General features: G+C 30.1%; 1 protein-coding gene across 1 annotated transcript in view; it reads right to left on the bottom strand.

The window, feature by feature from the left end:
• Nucleotides 1-23,823, bottom strand: part of LOC107452261 (cadherin-like and PC-esterase domain-containing protein 1) — a 250,281-nt gene that overhangs the window by 111,863 nt on the left and 114,595 nt on the right. The window contains exons 4-5 of the mRNA XM_043040510.2: nt 17,291-17,460; nt 6,001-6,199 (exon numbers count right to left, since the gene is read on the bottom strand). Coding sequence (XP_042896444.1) covers nt 6,001-6,199; nt 17,291-17,460 — 369 coding nt within the window. The remainder of the gene's footprint in view (nt 1-6,000; nt 6,200-17,290; nt 17,461-23,823) is intronic.

The following is a 23,823-nucleotide window of genomic DNA, read 5'->3' on the forward strand; positions in this document are numbered from 1 at the left end:
ATCCCTTTTCTGATTTTGTTCGATTGATTTTATGAAGTCACGGAGTGGTTAATGCTTGTTTGAATTTGTGATCTCTTAAATTTAAGGAATATTTTACTAATTTAATCGGATCAAATGAAGCATTTTACATGCTAGCACAGTCATTTCAAGTAAAAAAAATTCAAATATCTTTGAATGTATCGAAGTAGTTTTAATACCTTAATATATTATTACGACTACCGAAGTAATTATAATAATTATGTACCTTAAAAGAATAATTTTTACTCTTTTTTCCGACACTTAATCGAAACTGGCTACAAAAAATTTGAACTATTATTTATTCATATATTTTTAAAATTCATTTAAACAACTGAAATAAATTAAGAAAGATTTCCAGCTTAAATATTTTGTAATGCTATTTAACTATATAAAGAATGCACATCACTTTCTTTAAATCGCATTTTTACTAGTTTTCATAAAGAAAGATCGTTAAAAAAGAGATTTCAGTATTTAAAAATAGCAGCTTCAAAAAGAAAAGAATGAATTGTATGTATTTAAGATGAACTTTTCAAACAGAATATTTTTTTTAGTTGTTTCAAATCTGAATACGAAATAATACGCTTTGCAATTTCTTTTTAAAGAGAAATTTTAATTCTCTCTGACTAAATTGGAAAATTATTATTTTCTTTTTATCTGTTTAAAAGGTTTTCTAAGAACTGATTTGCATTTCTTTCGTACGTAATTCATTTACTGAAGTAACCAAGTTTTATTCAATTAAAAATACAGCGTTTCGAATTTTCCTTTGAATCATCAATATTTAGAATATGCAAAATGTAAAAATTCGTTAATGAAGCAGCACATCCATAACCACGCAAACTTTTCAATATGTTATTCTTTTAGAATAAAGTTTCTTTGTAGCCGTGCAAATTTAATAAGTTTCCAATTGCAAAACACTAGTATTTTGCTTTGGGATTACTTATAATTATGCAAAATTATGTTAATGTAATTTAAAGGAAATTTATTTGGTTAAAGTTTTTGCAGGGAATAATTTATTTGGAAAGAAACGAATACCTCAGAAAAATTACAGAAAATTTAGAGACAATGATACACAAGATAACTTTTCAAAGTTTTGATAAATGATTAACTCTTCTATAAATAGATCACTCGCTTCATGTATGAGTTGTATAATTTGCATTATTCATTGCATTTCATGCGTTATTTGATAATAAAATTACATCTGACAGGAGCTTAAAATTTTAAGCAATGTAATGCAAGGGAATTGAGCTAATTTATGCAAATTGCTTCTTTGTCTGAAAATTGTAAAGGATCTTGAGTATCTAGTGCATTTTCTATAAGTACCATAACAGTAGCATCACTTTCATTGGTTGCTGGGTTCAAAAATATCCATAGATAATAATTTCATTAGTAATCCTTTTACTTGTTAAATTCTAATTGATTATGTATTTTTTTATTTCATATAAAATGCTAACAATATTTTTGTATTATGTTTGATCTGCAGTAATAGTCGTTTTAATAGAAATATATTTTTTACGTCGCAGTAGAGCTTTACATTTGGATATACCCAATGGTCTGGGAAATATAGCTGAGGATTATCCAAAGACGTGCTGTCACAATTTTGATCCTGCAGAGGGGAAGGCTCCTCCGTTCTGGTAGCTTGATGATTTGTGCGAGAAGTCGAGCACGTTCAACACCTCCTAGAAAGGAGAAGGCCTCAGCACTGGGTTCCATAAGCAAGAAATTTGATCCTTTAGTAGTCATGACATATTTCGTATTTTACTGAGCAGCTTAGTAGCTGGAGCTTAGTGGCATCTTTCGTTTTTTTCATCCACTGCGCAGTTTAAGTTCAGTTCTTCGAACTACTAAATTGATCTGTGCTGAGGCCTTCTTTCTTCAAGGAGGTGTTGGCACGTTACGACAGGACAGTTTAACGAGGACTGATGCATCACGCTCTCGGTCTCTTAGCAGGCTTGTCAAAACACATTCACTGACCGCTGTCAGTGATACTTGATTTCCGTGATCTACTGGAGACAGTGTCTTACTATCAGTCCAATGTGGGACATGTTTGGTCTGAGAGTTAATAGTTCAACTTTATAATGGGGAAAATAAGTAAATAAACAACTTACGTAAAATGGTAAACATTTATTTTCGAGAATTAAGAACAAGTAACAAAAACTCGGTTTGGGCGTTTTCAAATTGGGTCTATTTTGGTGAGTCTTGACTAGCAATTATGTAGTTAGATGATTATATATAATGAAACTCACGTTACGGACACTCCTTCAAAACGGACGCCTCTGATTACGAACCTTATGAATGTATTATATTGTTTTACTCCAATTTTGAGCATCCTATTTTTGTTATATATCATGACAAGAGAATGGTGTATATGACAAGAAAAGAATGGGCTACTTTTGTGATTTCGTATAACTTCGAAAACAAGTATGAAGCGCAAATAAAAAAACAGAGTTAAGAAAGCAAGCAACTGTTTCGGTACTATATACATAGAGTTAACATGAGTTTCGCGTCTCAAAACGAAGGGAAAAACAGAAGTAATACGGAATAAGTCGAGCAGTAATATTTTAAAGAAGCTGAACTTGATCCTCGGTTGAGGAACCAGTTTCGTTTTAAGTTTCGGCACTTGTAAATATTTTTATAGTACCAATGTGAATATCTGCTTCAGTGGCGTACGCAAGGGAGGGGTTTAGAGGTTTAAACACCCCCCCTTGAGCTCAGACAAAATGGCAAAAATAAAAATTTTAGTAGAAATTGTGCGAACTATTATTTTTTAAGACTATATATTTTTATTTGCCTTATGCCTACTTTTTTTCTCTCATGGTATTTCTCAGAATACTGAAAAAAAAAAAAACATTTACTATAATAGGGTTATACTTTTGAAACCAAATTCACGTGATACTGTTACGGACTGGTTCCTTTCTGTCCTGCCAGTATAGTTTTCGAGACTGGCTGTCATTCGCGAGGTCTTTACGCCATGATTCTGGAATCCTAGACGTTCTGTCGTCTTTGAGACAATTCGAAAATTTTGGAGATGCGGTGAAAAATTATATAAAAGGGGGAACGGAGTACAGTGGAGTTAGTTAGTCAGACTAAGAGTTATCTCTGCCGCTTGTCTTTCGGAGCTTGTCGCTAAATCTGTTTTGATTTATCTCAACAAAAAGTTCATTCAATCGCCGAACCCGTCGTCGCCACTATTTCGACTAGTGAAGAAATCAGTAACAATACCATTGGAGATACAGCGCTCGTTGAAGTTATTCATTCCAGCTCGAAACTTTGAGATCGTAGCATAGCGGATATTTCTTTGCCAATATATTTATATTTGCTGTTCTTGGATCTTTAAGATGTCAAAACGCAAGAATTTAACAATTTTCAATTATTTTGAGAAAAAATCACGATCTGAAATTAGAGAGGTGACAGCATCTAGTACCAATGTAAGTTTTTTGTTGTACAGAAATATGATACTTCCGTTGAAGAAAACGTTTCTAGCATAACAAAATCTGATGAATGTGAAAGTGGCCCTCAAAGTGTTACTTCCCACCCATATGACATTGGACTTTTTTTAGAAGATATTACATTATGTTCTTAAACTTAAAAAATCAAATCAAAATTCAACTAACCAATGTTGTCTAAATAAAAAGTCAAATTTGTCTAGCTGTCTAAATTAGTGAAATAATAGTGCTTTATTAGAGACTCGAATTTCTTTTAGTAGTTTCAGAAAATTATGAACACCCCCCTTGAAAAAATTCTGCGTACGCCACTGATCTGCTTTTTAAACAATCTTATATGTGCTTTGCATGCTTCATCATCATCAAAGGATAAACTAAAGTATAATTAATTTTCTATTTACTCTTATAATAGTCACAACGAGTCCTATTATGCTTTGCTTAGATCTATTATTTTGAGAATAGAACCCAATAAATAATAAGGGAGTATTATTAAAATTATGTGAACAGGTTACGGAAGACTTAGAATACAACTAAAGCAGAGAAAAATGTAATGAAAAATGTACGTTTCATTCTTTTTTGTTTGCTTTAATTACAATTATACAATGATTACAGTAAAAATTTTGTCATCTAATATATATAATTCTCTTACGTGGCTCCCAAATTTTGGCTGTATTTCTTTTCCGCCGGTGGCAACGTTTGCTTTGTTTTGTTTACGTTACTATTTCTCTTACACGGCGAATTGACCAATGATTGCCGCTAAAAAGTCACAGGCCAAATCTAGCTGAGGCGGCTCAACATATAGCGCTTTTAAAAACGGAAACTGAAATAACCAATAACCAGAGAGCATCAACTGCGGCAATATCATACTATTAAGCTAAGCAGAAGTGAGTAGTCTTTGTCGATAGATCTCTATTTTAGTATTTAGTTTTTTCACGAATTTATATAATACGAATTTATTTGACGAATTTTGATTTACATCACGAATTATACTATGGCACATTTCTAATAGGTTTAACGAATTACATGTCATTTATTTGAATTCAAATTTATTTTAATGACTTAGTATTTACTAAAAAGATGTAATTTTTTTTTTTAAAAAAAGTTGTTATATGGATTTGAATGATTGTTTTGAATTCTTAGAATTTTGTGCATTTGCAATGTACCTAAGTTGGTAGCGAGCGAAGCAAACCATATAAGATTGCGTAGCAATTTTCGGGGGTTGGCGAGAGTTAGCGAGCAGGGGGCGCAGCCCGCTAGTATATATTTAATACCCCAGCGGTTATTTAAAGTTATCAAAGTGAATATGAATTAGTCCAGAAGCTGAATATTTCGTTAATTTTTTATTATAACAGTTTGACTGTAACAAGATGCAACTCTTACACAGTAAACTCATCTAGACAGCATAACGAAAATTAGCTTTGTTTTACTTGCAAAGTTCTGAAGATCTCTCTGGAACTATCTCTGAATTCCAGAATCCAACATCCCTTAGCATATTCTTTATATGCAGCATACTTGTGTTTCATAGATAGTTCACTCATACATTAAGTATTTTTGAATACACTGTCGCCATCACCATTCAACTTGACCTTTAACGGGATCAAGAATTCAAATAGACTTCATGAAATTTTAATGCTGGTAATGAAATTTTAAAACTCGGGCAATCGTTAGAGTTTGAAGACGAAGTTGAAGTTGCAAGGGAAAAAAGAAAAATTTAATGATTACACTGTACAGAATGGTTACTCAAATTTCCCGAAACTTTCTTCGTTTTTGGCGAAAACATTTCCTGGTATATGCTCCAAGCGAAGATTTCGACCAATAACGAAGTATAGCTATCGTCACTTTTTCGAGGAAACGAATTTCGTCAATAGTAAGGAAATATTTCGTCATTCTAATCTTTCCAAAAGAAGAAAAAAAAACGTCATTGTGCCTAATGTATCTAACTTTTCTAATAATACTTTATCATGGGCACCATATAGCTGGATCAATTTCGCCTTAACAACCCAAGAAAGACATCCTCTGGGTGAGGTCTTGTAAACCCTAGGAGGAAAGATAGAACAAAGAGATAAATTACATCCATGCCCAAAGTGAGATCCGAACCCAGGATGTTCCTAGTACTGGCCAACTTTTTGACCACCATACAGGTTGCTCAGCTTATTTTGTAACTTTATTTTCGATTTTCTAGTATTTATCCTAGTTTCGTCCTTCTAGTTAACAATTTCCCAAAATACACTACTATGAACTTTTAAGTTGAGGAAATATTTTCGCCTTACATTTGAGAGTTTGCGTTTCGTCACAAATCACGTTATTTTCGTGACTAAATGATTCTCAAAATTAACGAAATACAGCTCAAGAATTACTGAACCATCAAAAGTGAAAATTTTGCTTGTTGCAGATAATTGAAAATGATGCATTTTTTCACAATTTATACAGTCCTACGCAAGATAGAAGTAAATTAAATATTAGTTTAACGAAATTTATTTAGTTTTTAAAAGTTATTAAATTTTACTTTTTATGTAATTATGAAAATAGAAACATAACTTACTGTCCATAACAAAATAAACTGTACTATTCCTGTCAGCGAGTCTGTGTTTTCGATACCAAGGTGGAGGGTGTACTTCAAAACCATGTCTCTCCAGCGTCTTTTGATAGAGTGGCAAATCTCTAGAAACAACATTCTTCTGTCCACGGATGATAGCGATTTTCTTTTGTTGTTTTAAAGCTCTCAAAGATTGTGTTTCGATCTGAAAAATACAACAGACAAGTTAAAGACAATATCTTAACTAAGATAATATCTCAGTTGAGCGATATATACCAATACCTTAACTAAGCCAATATCTTAATTGAGCGACATGTACCAATATCTTAATATGTTAATTAAGAGCCGCGATGGCTCAGGGGATAGAGCGTTCGCCTTCCAATGAGGCGAACCGGGTTCGAATTCTAGCAATGGCTGGCCCATACGACTTCCGCATCCGGCTTGCACCGACCACAGTGGTGACGTGAAATATCCTCAGTAGTAAACGGATCATGGGTTAGAGTTCACTTGTCGTCAGGCTAACCGTGGGGGGTTCTCGTGATCTCCCTCTCTATGTAACGCAAATGCGGGTTAGCTCCATCAAAAAGTCCTCCACGAAGGCAAATTTCTCCCATTACTCGATCCAGGAGCTCCCTTGTTTTCTGGATTAGGTTCAAAATTACAAGGCTACGGAGTTGAACATTAGTAGTCTTAAACCCAAAAATTGGGTCGGCGGTTATAAAATAAAATAAAATATCTTAATTAAAATAGTTGTAAACCCCAAAAAATTGGGTTGGTTTTTCAACGACAGTTATTAAATATTAAATTTAAAAAAAAATCTTAATTTAATTATAGTGCATAACTTAGAGTGCAAATTAAACTGTTAATAATTTGCTTTAATTTTTTTTTTTGCATTTAACATTACCCTGTTTTACATTTAAAATTAACTGATTGGCAAGAATTAAGATTAACTAAATGACAAGAACCTTTCTTAAAACCAAATTGCAAGATTTATATTGCAATCGCCTTTACCATATGCTCTTAAATCTTTTTCAAAAATAAAATAAAAAGAATTACACAAGGGAATCTAAATTAGTACTTAAGCATGGAAAAAAAGAAAAACGTAATGGAAACCTGTCAAATCATTAAAGAGGAAGGAGAGCTCTAAAACATAAAAACCTGTTTGATTGAGGGAAGAAACTATGGTGATTAAAGCAATTAGGATTCTCAGAAACATTTTCAAGCGTCATGCAGCGATCAAGCTGGCTTTGATACTTTGATCTCACCTTCCGCAATAGTGAGACTATGGATTTTGATAACTTATTTAGATTTTTTCCTCGCTTAGCATTCTGCATCCACAACACGTATGGTACTTATTTTTTTTACTTACAAGGATTTCACTTGGAAATTAAAGTATATAACCAAGTATAAAATGTTTTTGATAAATTTTAATGAAAGCAATCACCATGAAATATTAAAATGTTAGTAGATATAGTTATTTTCATTAAAGCCCAATTTATGACTAAAAAAAATAGTTGTTAATTATACCTCTTCTTGTTATAAACATTACAACAACTGCTTCATATGTTTTTAATAGGGTGAGTATAAATATTGATTAACTTAAAATTACCATATATTAATGTACAAGTTTATTGTTTGTGCTTATAGAGCATTATGTCAAGAACAGTTCGCTTGAATTAACAGCTGAACGGAGTACAGCATGATTGTGTTCTTGTTTTAAGTATTTACAACACTTAATATAATAAATGTATAAATATATAATGAAAAATAAATAATTAATTAAGAAATAGATAAATCTATAACGGATTTTTTCGAATGGTTTGAAAATCAATTCTAATTTTCAATCTCTTTTCTCCTTTTTTAATCTAAGTAAAAATAACACAAAAATTGTTTATAATAAGATTATATGTAACAAAATCCTTTTTTCATCATTATGCAAATATTCATATTTCTCAGTTTAACGAAATAAATACATAAAATTCGCTCTAAAACATAAAAAAAAGGATGATTTTATATGTTTTTGAGTAGATATTAAAAAATTCCTAGAAATTGTTTAGGAATATTTTAGAATCTATTCTAAGAATCTAGGAATGAAAGTTTCTCGGAACAGTTTACAAAAAATACCTTTTTGTTTCTTAGTAGTAAAAGATAATAGTATTTCGAAAAAAATAGCAAAATATTTATTAAAAAATAATTGGAAGGTAAATTCATTAACGTGTTTCTCAATTTTTTCTTTAAAAAGCAGCAAAATTATACACACTCACACAAAAAACAAAAGCAAATAATAAATTAAATTTTGAATTAAATTCCTTTTCTGCACTGTAAAAAATGAATCCTCAAATTTCAAGAAACTTTCGTCGTTTTTGATGAAACCATTTCCTGGTTTATGCTCAAAATGAAAATTTCGTCAAAGTAACGTCATTTATTTGAGGAAACGAACTTCGTCAAAATTAAAGAAACATGCTATATGATATTTTTATCTGGGGGGGGGGAGGAGGAGAATTTTTTATTAACTCCTGATGAATAAACTTTTCCTAATAATCACTTTATAGTGGGAACCATATACACTAACCTACAATAATGGAAGATACACTTTTAGTTTTTAATATTTTTCTGAATTTCTCAAGAAATACTTAGAGTACTAATTTTAGAAGTGGTTAGTTTATGCGATTTTTCATGCTTTGCAATAAAGCTTTCGGGGGTTTCAGGGACCAACAACAAATTACAATAGAAAACAAGTATTTTTAAACACGTAACTTTTGCCGATTACTTCGGTTGCTATTCACAATAAGTGAATAAAATATCGTAAATCTAGCTTAAATATTGATGGAGATATGAATATATTAAAAACTAATTTTTTTTGTCTTGTGTTTTTTTACACCGTTTTGTGTTTCTTACCGGATTATAATAACTTTAAAAATATTCAGTTAAATTAAACGAAATTGTTTGGAGGAATTTACAATTAATGATAAAATTATAGTGAATTTGAACACAAAAATGTTTATAAATGCGCAATATATGAAAATTTGAAATATTTCTTTTGTTCTGCGCATACAAGGAGGTAATTTTAGATTATTTTTTCACAATTTCATAACGAATCGTATTTGGCAACCAATGGGAAAATATGATTTAAATATCTTAAAAATGTAAAAAGTTTCAATTTTCTAAGTAGACTTTTGTACTTTTTAAAAGAAAGCTCAAGACGAAAAAAGGTTTTTTACATATTTAATTTTGTCCTCGCTCTCCGATTATTATAAGGTAGATTAGTTTGCAACACTGCATAATAAAATTTGTGAAAACCTCTAATTATTTCGAGTTTTTTTTTCTAAAGTGCTAAAACAACTTAGAAAATTGCTTGAAACTTTTTACGTTTTTAAGAAATTTAAATAAGTTTTTTTCTCCATTAGTTGCCAAAAATACGATTTATAATAAAATAATAAAAATAAATAATTAAAAAATTTTTCTGCTTATGTGCAAAACAAAAGGATTACTTTAAATACTCATCTCTTGGGCAAGTTTTGTGCAAGTTACAAGCTTATTACCTGACTTTCTGGCATAGGGTGTTCACAAATGCGTTTTCTTCCGCAATTTATTGTTGGTCCCTAAAACCCCTGAAAGCTTCAACTTTATTGCAAAGCATGAAAAATCGTATAAACTAACCACTTTTAAATTTACAAAATAGTCCTCTAAGTATTTCTTGAGAAATTCAAAAAAATATCGAAAACTGAAAGTGTGTATGTGGATCAAATTCCCTCAAACAACGTCAGTAGGATAGATGGAACAGATAAATAAATAACACCCATGCCCGAAGTCGGATTCAAACCTGTGATCTCATTGGTAGGAGGCAAAGTTTTCGACCACCACATACAGGCCGATCCGCTCGCTTTGTCTTTTTAATTTCGACTGCGTAGTCTTCATTGTAGTTTCATCATTCTAGTTAACAATCTTCCACAATGCACTACAATGAGATTTCGAGTTGAGGAAACATTATCGCATACATTTGAGAGTTCGCATTTTGTCACAAAATACGTTATTTCTTGACAAAATAATTCTCAAAATTAAAGAAATAGCTCAAGGATTGCTGAATCGTCAAAAATGAGAGTTTCATTTCTGAGAGTGTGTTTTAAATTTGTTTTACAATCCATCCAAAACGTTATGAACCTTTAAATATACAGGGTGTCCCAAAACGACCACATAAACTCTGCACAGCTAGATTCTTCGTTGGGAGTGCATAAAAACTGCCCAAAGAAGCGTTCCTGTACGATCCATAGTTTACGAGAAAAATACGAAAAATAAAGTATGACGTCACTGCCGGTGCAAGAGAAAACACTTTATTGAACATATCAACAGCAGTATACTACGCACAATTTAAAGCAGAATATGCGCGGCGAACGTTTTAAACATTATCGTCTTGAAAGATATGCAAATACTGCTGCAGAGTTTATGCGGTCGTTTTGGGACACCCTGTATTAAAAAAAATTATCATAAAAATATTATTAGTTTTTTTCTCCAATGTCCACCTGGCGAAAGACCTTTCCTCATACAGGCATCTGAAGGGCAGATTTGTTACCCATTCTTTCAAAGCAACATATAAGGTGACCCCATAGTTAGGACAGATAGTACAGAATATGAAAGAACATCCATGCCTTGCCCGGAATTCGAACCCAGAACCTTTATGATGCAAGGCCATTTCCCTGACCCTTACACGGCAAAAATATATTATTAGATGAAAGAAAACATTAAAAAGGCACAATGAATGGAAAAATACTTGTAAAGAAAAATGGCGAGACGAGAAGTTATATAAGAAATATATTTCACTCTTAATACTCGTGAAAATATTATTTAAAAAATAACCTATTTCATGAAAAGTTCTATCTTTTTTATCTCTAATACATGTCATCTGTCTTTGTTTAAAGCTTCGTGGGAATTTAGCTTAAAATGTCAACTCGACCAGTGTCAGATATTTCTTATAAATGTCGAAACAAATGTCAAATCATTATAGAAAAATGCAGCTAAGGCTACCGGATCCAATGCATTCTGATGCGTGTTTAAATACTTTTTTCTATGATGGAAAATATAATTAGTGGTTTTTAAATATGCAAAAAGAAGATGTAACTAATGATCCATGATGAAAAGTATTTAAATGTTTAATTAAAATAAAATACCTTACTATGAGTATTTCAGTTTAATTACATACCACAAACTGTGAGTTTGTACATTATTTACAAATTCCTATTCCCTAATTTATCTCCTTATTTTTACCAGCAAATTCTTTCTATTCTATTTATTCATTCTCTATCAATAAATAAAATTTCCCTTTTCGTGTTAGCAATAAAGAACTTATGTATCAAGCAAGTGAGCAATTACAGACGTGAATGCTTAAGCGTCATATTAAAAATTTCTGATTAAAAACTCTTTCATGAACCATGAAAAGCTGAAACAAATTGAGCTATAAGTTGTATTAAGATGAAAAGTTTACAGCTAACAACAACGGAAGATCTTGATCTGTAACTTATCTGTTACTTATCTGCTGTTCGATTGTACTCAAATGGATTGTCACAAAAGCAACATTGCTTCTGTTATGTTGACAGCGTCCTTATGGTAAACAATGGTTGAAGCCGTCTGTCGAAAATTCAGATTATCACTGCACAAAGATTTGATTTAAAATATAAAATAAAATTTATCACGTTTAAAATTTATAAGTTTCTCCGAATTCAGCTTTAAGATAATTTAAAGAGTAAACTATTAATATTTTTATAAGTTACAGATGTCCTTAATTATCGTTTTTAGCATCTTTACATCTCTATTTTAATAATAAGACAAATGAATTTTTTTATTAACTTATATATCAAGCAAGTGAGTAATCACAAGAGTGAATGCTTAAGCGTCATATTGAAAATATTTGATTGAAAACTCTTTTATGAACTTTGAAAACCTGATACAAATTGATCTATAAGTTGTATTAAGATGAAAAGTTAACAGCAAACATCAACAGAAGGCTGAACTAGATCTGTAACTTATCTGTTACGTATCAAGCTGTTCTATTATATTCAAATGGACTGTCACAAAAGCAACATTGCTTCTATTATGTTGACAGCATCCTCATAATAAACAATGGTTGAAGCCATCTGCTACGCTTAGTCAAAAATTCAGATTATCACTGCACAAAGATTTGATTTAAAATATAAAATGAAATTTATCACGTTTAAAATTTATTAGAGCCTCTCTCAATTCAGCTTTAAGAGAATTTAAAGCATAAACTATTAATATTTTTATAAGTTACAGATGTTCTTAATTATCGTTTTTAGCATCTTTACTTCTCTATTTTAATAATAAGACAAATGAATTTTATTTTAAATAAAGAGAATTTGTAACAAAATGTATCATTAAATAATAGAAATGTATTAAAAAATTTCAAAAACGCAATACTATTATTTACAGTATTAAAATCCGATTAGCTATTCCTCGGTAGCTACTGATGCTTAATATCTAAACTTTACTATGAATTTGCGTACGTACAAAACAAATGACAGGCGTTTTTTTTAAATTTTATTCTTTATTTTTTTCACAAGGAAACACCCCAAGAAAACAGTAAGAACAATGCTCTTCGCAACATTAAAATATCAATTTAATTGGAATTCTAAACACGATTGCTCTTATTATTTTGTTGCCAATGCAACTGGAACACGTTTCTTAGTATCGAAATTTAATATGTTAAGGTAGTACTATACCGTAGAACTGTAACTGCAGGTCTCTATAAGAGTAAGTAATTTTTTAATTGTGAGAGTATTTTAAGTATAAGATATGGAATAGAAGAAAAAGTACTATAAATGTACAATGCTCTTTTGTAGAGTATTAAAGTTCGAATTAAAAATATAGTAGAATTAAGAATATAGTAAAATAACAGTAGTTTTATATAGTAAAAAAAATAGAAGTAGAATATAGTAAAATACTTTTTAGTTGAACGATTATTTTAAAGGTACGATATTGAATAGAAAAAAAAGTGATATAAAAGTACAATACACTTTTGTAAAGTAGCAAAGTACGAATGAAAAGTAAGAATATAGTAAAATAATAGTATTATATAGTAAAATAATAGAAGTAGAATAGAGTACAGTTATTTTTTAGTTGTAAGAGGTAATATCTTACCTCTTAAGCATAAGATATTGAATAGATGAAAAAGTACTATAGATGTACAATACTTTTTTGTAGAGTATTTAAGTACGAAAAAGTATTATACAATGGAATAAAGAATATCGTAAAATAGTATTGTATAGTAAAGTAATAGAAAAGGAATAAAGTACGAATTATGGAATTGAAGTATGGAAATTAAAGAATTTATTGAGTATTTAATATACACATGGCGAGCAAAAAAATATTGTTACAACAATAAAATTGATTGTAAAATCACTCAAAAACTAAATTGGGAAAATAAAATCGCAATTATGATTTGATCCTTTATTACCCTTTAACTTTAGTCTATAATATTTAACTGTTAGAATAAGTATTATAAAGAAAAGAATCTAATTACATATTATTTAATGCTTAAAAATTTTATTTATCAATTGTATAATCTGGAAATAAATAAGCTTCAAGTAATCAATTATGAGTTTCTCCAAGAAAATAAATAATATTCGCTTTCTTTTTTAAACGAAAAAAAAAAAAAAACTACAATGTCACATGCAACTCTGCTAAAGATGAAGATTCCGATAACAAACTCAGCGGCAAAAGATCTCATTTTCTTCCTTTAAGACCCTGGAGGGCAGGGACAAATTTTGAACAAAATTTATCGAACTTTCTTCTTTCTTCAACCCCTGAAGGACCATCATTCACAGCAGGTTTACCGACAGGAAAGGAGAAAAAAATGGTGGCAAAAGTTGAAATTATATAAATAAAATAAGTAAAATAAATAAAAAAAGAGTGAGTGAGCAGGGGAGTAACGTCTTCCGATGAGCATGTGTGGTGACAAGCTTAAAGAAGTGCCTCTAGAACGATTTGCAAACTACTTTTTCGAATTACCATAGAGATGGAACGATGCAAAATGTTCGATGTTACTCTATTAAAGTTAATCGTATCGTGAGGAAATTTGTTAGTTGTGTATTTTTTTTTCTCTTTTCTTGTGCTCGTGGTTTTGAAAGAGTAAATATTAAGCGATTGGGAATAAAAATAGGTGAAGCATGTGTGTGCATGGGAAATTTAAATCCTATTGCTTATTTATTTATTTACTATAAGGGAATTTTTTATTTATAAAATTCTGCCATTATGAAAATATCATTGTAAAATAAATCACAATTTATTTAGTTACTTATTTTCCTTTATTCAAAATTTTTATTTTTATTTCAGTATCAAAAAGTCCGAAAGTCATGAAATATGTGGATTTTTCAAAGTTTTTTTTCAACGAAATTTTCTTATTAGAAAGTTCAATAGTTTGCATATGCAGCTTAATTATTCAACATGCTAACAAAATAATTAGAAAAATACCTATTTTAAATAATATTTATTTTAAAAAATGGGTCGATTGGCAAGAAATGAAAATGTACGGTCTTATTTCGTTAAAAAAATAAAAACTGTTAAACATGAATAAACACACCAATGTTGATTCTCGGTCCTTAAAATATAAATTAAAATATTTCTAGTTATATAATACTATAACTATACTAATATTTCACTATTTTTGAGAATATAACAAAGTTGTGGCACACTAGTAGATGTTTTTGAGCCAGTTAAACCATACTATGGCGTAAATACGGTGCTAACTTCAACCATATTATCATATAAGATTTGGGTTTTTTTCAAGATTTGGGCAGGTTTGGATACTAGACATTTTTGATTTTGTTGAAATTTTTAGAATATGTTCTTTCAGTAAAACTACTATGCAGGCTCTTCTTTACTTTATTTTTGCGGAAATTGTTTCTCTCTTTACGTTTTGGGATACCAAAGCTTAAGATACTCTGGAATTTTGAAAAAAAAAAAAAACATCCATTCTTGAATACTTTTTGTGAAATGAGTGAACTACGGCACTGACCATTATTTTGAGTTCTATTGCTTGCACATTAACTATAACAGAAATACTTCAAGTGGTCCGTTGCATCGAAGGACAAAGATATTTCAAAAATTTTCTTGAGAAAATTCTCTTAAAGTTAAAGCTTCGCGCGCAGGTCGTTGGGCTACCAAAGCGTAGGAGCCATCCCCTCTGAAGAGGATCAAAATTGTGATGGCATGTCTTCGGATCATCCTTAGGGACGTTTCAGACCGTCGCTTTAGTGCGACGTAACTAAAATACCTACTTACCTTAAAGTTAAAGAGTAAAAATCTACTTTTTCCACTATTTAACCACAAAGGTATATATTTTTATGAATACATAAATCAATAAACGGTAGTAAAAAATCAATATAAGTAGTGTACAATACGAAAAAAAAGGATCACTCTAAATAACTTATGATTTTTAATAATCGAATTTTCAAGTTCTAAGACTCAATTTTAATGTTTCGGGGGGGGGAGGTAATCTTAAACAGGCTAATTATGGGCAGAAGATATTCTAAGTTATGAAATCAGACACTAAAACGTACTATCTCTCAATAAATATAATAATTTTTTTCGATGAATTCGGATTATTAACCCTAAAAATATAGGGGATACTCGCAATCAGATAAATATGGTCCCCAATAGTTTGCTCAAGAGAATGGTATAAATTTTGGGCCCCTTAATATTAATTTTACTTTTTGCGTATTATCTCGAGAAATCATAATCATATCGTAATCATATCTCGAGAAATTTTTAAGAAAACTAAAAAAAAAATTCACACAATTTTAAACTTCCTTTATCCAAAGATATTTCCCATCAAAAATTAACTTTTCGGAAATTATTTTTATTATTTTATTTGATAATAGTGCACGAAAATTTAAGTTTAAAGGTATACAGTTTTTTTACATCATTTTATAGAATGTAATTTTACATTGCAAAATACAAAACTTTAGCGAAATCGGCCGAAAATCTTCTGAGAAATCAAATTTTAAATAAATGGTATTTTAATATTTGAGGAGAGTAATATGCGGAGAGAAATTAAATTTTGTGTATAAAAAAGATGTAAAAAAAAACCTAATTATTGTTAATAAGTTGGCAATACAAAGTGTAATATTATAGTTTAATAATTTCAAACATCTTGAGATTTAAATGCCGTTGGTATGAATAAAAATATGTGTTTAAAATTACTCTTGATGGTTAAATCTAGCATTTGTTTAATTTTTGATAAGTATGTTAGCTTGGATACATGTTTCTAGCGCGCGTTTTTATTTCATCATTAAAACTACGAGCTTAATGAGCTTCATTTAGGTATTTTATTCTTCACACGCTTTGCAACTATCCTGTTCCCATGGCAGCGCAATGTTGAAACAATAAAGGAAAAAAACACACTTTCTTATGCGTGAAAGCCGTCGTAGTGGCTCAGGAGATAGAGCACTCGTCTCCCAATGAAGTAACCTGGGTTCGAATCCTAGTGATGGCTGGTAGATACGAATTCCACATCCGGCTCGCGCCGACCACAGTGGTAACGTAAAATATCTTCAGTGGTAGATGAATCTTGGGTCAGAGTCTCTCTGCCACAAGACTAACCGTGGGAGGTTTTTGCGGTTTTCCTCTCCATGTCACTCAAATGCGGGTTAGTTCCATCAAAAAGTTTTCCACGAAGGCAAGTTTCTCCCAATACTCGATCAAGGATCTCCCTTGCCTTCTGGATTGGGTTCAAAATTACAAGGCTAAGGAGTTTAACATTGGTAGTCCGTAAACTCAAAAATTAAGTCGACTGTTCAACGTCGGTAATAAAATATTACACATGAACAAATTAACATAAAGATATGGAAAACATCACAAAAGGATTAAAAATTATTAACAATCACTAACAAAAACACCGTACCACTCGGTGAAGCCATTCAAAAGATATTAGGGAAAGTTTAATCTGTAAAAAATGTTTTCACCAATTAAATTTCGTATTTTTGATATTGCGCACGAACTAAATGACACCGGAAAGTGGTCATTGTTTACAAACCACCTCATAAAATTTTTCAAGCTGTAGAACAAATAATAGATCAAATTCGGTGCTCCTGTTCTCGAGTTATTAACGAAAATACACGCACTACGCTTTTACATAGATAGAGATACTGTAGAAACCATGGTTTTTTGTGGAATGTTAGAAAACTCATACGAAGAATAAATAAAGCGAAACAAAATACTTAAAGGTTGAAAGTTGAAAAAAGAAACAAATAAATGCATGAAGAAATAAAATGTTCGATGTATTCACCTCCTCAAGTAGTCTTTCCAGCCTATAATCGAACGATGCAGCCTGGGGATAAGGAACATTGGGCGAAGAGGGATCATTAGTCAAAGGTAGCCCCTTGTCTTGCGATGTAAGCTGCGACAGAATAGTCCGCTTGAGGGCGCTGCTTCCGATACCAGACGACCTGCTGCCATCTGAAAAAGACAAAGATTTGGTTATTTTTAATAGCGAATATTGCTAAAATGTTCTAAAAGAAATATTGGAATACTTTAAAGAAACGATACAATGAACAAACTACTTTTAAGAAGAAGTTGACTAAGTTTGAATCGTATATTTGTTGCAAAAGGAATGTAATTACTAATGCTTAAGTTAAATACAAATATAAAATATATCCCATGGGCGTGCTATGAGAAAAATGAATCCATGAATAACAACGATTGTTAATATTGGCAGAATAACAACTATGGAATTGCAACGCAGAGATCAGATAAAAGTAGTGACAAAACAAGTAGTTATAATCAATTAGTACTGCCATAAGTCAGTCGGAAATTAACGAGTTTCCAAATTTATTAGAGTTTATTTTACGACAAACTAGTTGAATACCCATCCTTTGTACAGGGTTAAAAAAATGTAAATAATTATTAAGCAGGTATTGATAACACTATGAAATTATGCACAAAACTGAAAGATATATAGATACAATTAATTAAGTTATAAAAGTCATTTTTTTCGTAATTATAACTTCCCAATGATTGTACTTTATTAAGTTTTTTTAAAAAACAACATGTTTTTGGAAGTCCATCCTATCAACATAAATACTAACTGTGTTGAGTATCATTCGGCATAGTGACATTGCTCGAGTTTCTTATTTGAAGATTTTAATATTTCAAATACTTCGTTTCATCTTTCCTCTGATTTAAGGGTCCTAAAACTTCAAAGTAAGAAAAAAAAGCACCATTTATATAGGCTTCATAATTATTGATTCATTCTACATTTTAATTACAATTGCTCAGTTTTTTTTATCGCTGAATGCTTCACTTTGGACAAAGAGGTAGGTCAAAATCCTCGTTTAAGAAATCGGATATAGTTTGATATTAGCATTTGCAAACATGAATATAGCTCAAAAAGTGTGTTTAAGAAATTGGATATACATTGTTATGAGAATTCTAAAACATGAATATAGCTTTGAAAGGAGCATTTAAGAAATTAGATATAGATTAATATGAGCATTGGAAAACGTGAATATAGCTTAAAATGCACGTTTCAAAAATTCGATATAGATTGATGTGAGCTTTCTAAAATATGATTATATCTCAAAAGGTATATTTTAAAAATTGGATATAGATTGATTTATAAGCATTCAAATACATGAATAGAGCTCGAAATGGGAGTTTAAGAAAACGATCATATCTTGATATGAGCGCCTTAAAAAATGAATATAACTCTTAAATGCGAATGGGTATAAAGCACATTATAGACGCATACAATTCCAACTATGGCTAAAATAAAAAGTTTCTCGACGATTTTAAATGAGTTTTAAATAAATGAATTTTGACCGAAAAGAAATTCTACTTCCACCATGTTAATATTATTTGAATTTTTTTAATTTCATACATGCATTAAAATGCATTCAATTTAATCTTATTACCAAATTTCATGTTTTAATGTTGAAAAAGGTAGTTTAAAAACTGTTTGTTGATACAAATTTAAACGATGTCTCATAAAAGTTTAAAACTGCTAGAAAACTTTTAGAAGTTTAAAATTTGGTAACTGCAAGTTCAATAGAAAACATTTCAATAAATAAAATGAAACAAAAATATTAATTATTTACTGAACAAATAAAAGAAGAAAAAAATCTTTCATATATGTTCTTCGCAGTTTAGCATCATTCCTTTTCTGTCTGAAGAGTACATTTTAGAGTAAAAACAAAGTGAAAGCTATTCCTGTATTTTTAAAAAAAGATATACAAATATTAGGGGAAAAAAATCTAAGAGTACATTTAACTTCCTTTTTACTTTTGCAATAAAAACAAGAAACTGTTCGAAGATTTCCCCAGTGATGCACTTTTCTAGACAAGTTGATTAGTTTTTTATGCGATTGTTTTTGATACTTTCTAAATCACTTCAAAAGTCACTCAATACAAAGAAGGCTGCTGTATTTCAATGAAACTCTACGATTTATTTGATGGAGTTTGTCGTGATTTTACGTGGAAAAAAATCCAAATAGTTGATGATACTGGAGCTGTATAGTATTCAGCTATGACAAAGTGCCTTGGCTTGTTTTTCTTTCGTAATATATATTTTTTTTAAATAAAAATAATATTCTTTATTATTAGCGTTTATATTTTATTTCATGCGAAATAATACATTTTCGACGCTAGTGAGAACGGACATTGGAGGATCAGAAAAAATAGAGATTTGTGGTAAATATAAGGAACCAGATCTTGTAGCAACTTTAAGAATGAAAGGAATCTAATGGTTTGAACAGCGATACTAAGAATGAGTTCTCAAATAAGTTTCCAAGGATAATTAGACACAAAACTAGAAAATTCAAGATCTAGAAGAAGAACAAGTTAAAGAAACAAGTTTTTATTTTATTTTTCAACCGGCGTAGAAAAAATAATAAAACGCAATCGAAATTCGACATATCTATTGAGGAAGGATGAAGTATAAAACTTCAAAACTTGTTTGATTGCCCGAGAACAATTTTATTTTGTAACCAACGTTGAACAGCTCAATACCCGATTTTGAGTTTACGACTATCAATGTTCAACACCATAGCCTTTTAATTTTGATCCCAATACAGAAGACAAAAGAACTCCTGGGTCAAGCATTGGGACAAGCTCTCCCTCGTGCAGGACTTTTTGATGGGACTAACCTGCATTTTCGTTATATGGAGAGGAAAATCACGAATTTCTCTAATTTAGCCCAACGAAATTGTTCCAAAGACAAGGGAATTCTAACCCATGATTCGTCAAATGAGCTTTTTCCTAATTATTGGGGGGGGAGAGGCGGGGAACTGGCATATCACTGACATCCGGTGTTCAGCTAATTATGAAAACTATGACTGCTATGCATTAAAAATAGTTTTCAAACTTTAAAATCCCTTAATATAAAAATGATATTTAATAAATATTTTTTCATTTTTTGGGGGCCAGCGGATATTTGATATTCGAAAAGTTGTTGATAGCTAATTTGTTATTCAAAGAGTTTTGAATTTTAGTTTCAACAAATTTCTTGAATGAATGAGAAATTCTTTAAAAGGAATTTGCAATGATACAGTCTCCGTAATAAAATATGCAGCGAGCTAAAGCTACTTAAAATGACAAAATTAGTTTCTTCTTAAATGAATGTTAGCTGGAAGTAATGAAAAATTCACGAGTTTTGAATTATTTTTAGTGCAAGTTACAGGTTAATGAATAATACATTAGGTAATTATTTTTTCTAGGTACATTTCATAGTTCACTAAATTTACGGCAAACTAAATTTTATTTTTAATATTTAAGCTACTATTTCGAAACAAAATTTATGTAACACAAGATACTTGTTATTCATCATATCAGAAAATAAAATATATCTCAATTAAATAAATGTTTACATAAATATATAAAAAACAGGATATTTATGATTAAAAAAGAAGTTGACTTAATAAAAATTCCTGAAAACAAACTATGGATTTTCCATAAAGTAAAATTAATTTCTTTAAACAATTTTGGCAAAAATGAAAACTTCAATTGTTCCCAAAAATTGTTTCTTCTGTTCCCAAAATGTGAAAAAAATTGCTTTAGTAGATAAAATAGTTCATTGGTTGTATGCTTACATTTTTTTTACATATTTTATCAATGATACTTCTTTAAGGATGCTTTCTGAGGATGATTTTTATTTATATCTGAACATCTAATGCAAAACAAATTGAAAGCATAAATATTTTAATTGTCTATATAAAAGAATATTGTTAAAATTTCTAATATATGAAAAGAATTTATATTAACCCTTTACTTACGGTGTACTATGATGTACCATCACATTTGGTTCACATGTTGTACCAGCCGTAAGCGAAAGGCTAAGCGTTTTAACTAATATGTAAGTGTATAAATGGTATAAATCAGCCTATAGTAATAGAATATTATTTATGTAATACGACATATTAAATATTAACAAGTATTGTTATATTTAATATTAACAAGTATTAACAGAAAGAGTAATTGTGTCAAAGTGCAGATAACTTAGTGAATGAATAATTTCAAGTTGTGGTTAATTTAATTAAATGTCATTTACGAATACAGAAATGTGATTAAATCATAACTATATTTAATCACCTTTTATTGTCACAAATGTTATTGTAAAATAATAATGACAAATTGTTCACTAACAAACTTTCATCGTTTGGCGTAATAAAGCAACTCATTTCAGCAATTTCTGCTAATTTCTCGTATATTATTTGCAAAAAGATGCCTTCAAACAAATTTTTTGCGCATGGTAAAACAAAGCCCGTTTTTGAAGTTCTAGTACGTTCTCTCTAAAATTTCCATAAAAACGCACTGTCAAACAACTATATTATAAAATATAGCCAGTTTCAGCAATACCGATCGATTTTTCTTGAAATCTTCACGAAAATATGTTATGACATAACATCTTGCGATACTGCAAAATGGAAAACTATTTTAATCCTTTTAATAGTTTTTTTAAAAATCATTAATGAAAACAGGTTATCAAATGAATATTTTGTTCATTGTAAAATAGAGCCCAATTTGGAAGATCTAGTTTATATGTCTTAATTTTTAATAAAAACATACATGGTTATAAAATGAAGTCCATTTCAGCATTTTCAATTTACTTTTCGTAAATTCTTCGCAAATATATGCTACGAAATGATCATCTTGCGATATTACTAAATGCAACCCATTGCTGAAAGAAAACACAAATAATTAAATTCGAAAAGGATAAAACTTCTTTGAAAAAACGCGCTAAGAAGCAGCAGAAATTTCAGAAAAAAGTATCAATACAAGAAACGAATGAAATAAAAATAAAAATATGACCACCGAAGCCGACGTCTTCAGGGGGTACCGGCCTCGGTAGCCATTAAAAACAAAACCATTTCTATTTGAGGGAGAAGCAAATGCTTAAAAAATCTCCCTCAGTACCCCGATGGTTTTGTATAGAGGTCCAGGAAAAACAAGATACATTCAAAATAATTAACAAATTAAGAAAAGAAAATCAATCAAAATCATCAGAAAAACTCACTAAGTCACAGGTCAAGCATCAACTTCAAAAGCAAGTAGAGGAAAAGAAAACACTAAAAACTGAAAAACCAACGCCCCCTATTATAATGCGCAGAAGAAGTTTAAAATGAAATGGAAAAGGTCAGGAGAAAGAAATACGTAGACAAATTAATAGATTGCTTAACTGGGGCTGCTCAGTTAAGACTAGAATTGCGCCCTGTTAAAAGAAAAAATTATATAAAAACTTAGAAACCATCAATCATTTTATTAATTAAAAAGTTAACATTACAAAAATTAAAAGGAAAATCACCAGGATAAATACCATTTTAATAGTCGTAATAGATTTTTTTAAATCGTTGATTAAAATATGCTATCAAATTAATATTTTGTTCATTATAAAGTAGAAAGTGTTTTCGGAGGTCTATAAAATTTCGCAAACACATGCTATCAAAATGAACCCAACCAGCGTTTTCAATCGATTTTTCTTAAATTCTCCTCAAAAATATGCAATGAAATTAATACTTTGCGATATTATAAAATGGAACTCCTTTTACTAGTTGAATTTTTTTTTTTAAATCGTTCAGGAAAACATACTATCAAATGGATATTTTGTCTATTATAAGACAGAACCAGTTTCTGTGAAGTTCTAGTTTATATCTCTTAAATTTTTTTAAGAACTTACAATCCGAAGAACTGTAATACAAAATGAATCCCGTTTTAGCATTTTCAATCGATCTTTCCTAAATTCTCCGCGAAAATTTGTATTGAATTAACATCTTGAGTATCTCTTAATTTTCGTGAAAAAAACTATCAAAATGACTATCTTATAAAATGAAGCCTATTTCAGCATTGATCTTTCCTAAATTCTCCGCGAAAGTTTGTAGCGAAATTAACATCTTGAATGTCTCTTAATTTTTGAGAAAAAACTATCAAACTGACTATCTTATTAAATAAAGCCTATTTCAGCATTTTCAATTGATCTTTCCTAAATTATCAGCGAAAATTTCTTATGGAATCAACATTTTCAGTATCTCTTAATTTTCGTGAAAAAACTATCAAAAATGACTATCTTATAAAATGAAGCCTATCTCAGCATTTTCAAGCGATCTTTCCTAAATTCTCCAGGAAAATATGCTATGAAATTAATATTTTGCGATAATATGAAAATCATTTTAATATTGTTCATGTAAACAAAATTGTTCATGCAAACATGCTATCAAATGGTGATATAAATGTGGTGAGTTAAAGAGATTATTTGCTCGTTTAAGAGGTATTCAGTTGATCTCTTCTAATTTTATAGCAAAAACAAACTGCAAACGCCTTGCGACAGTATTAA

Source organism: Parasteatoda tepidariorum, chromosome 3, assembly GCF_043381705.1.
Source record: "Parasteatoda tepidariorum isolate YZ-2023 chromosome 3, CAS_Ptep_4.0, whole genome shotgun sequence".
NCBI lineage: Eukaryota > Metazoa > Arthropoda > Arachnida > Araneae > Theridiidae > Parasteatoda > Parasteatoda tepidariorum.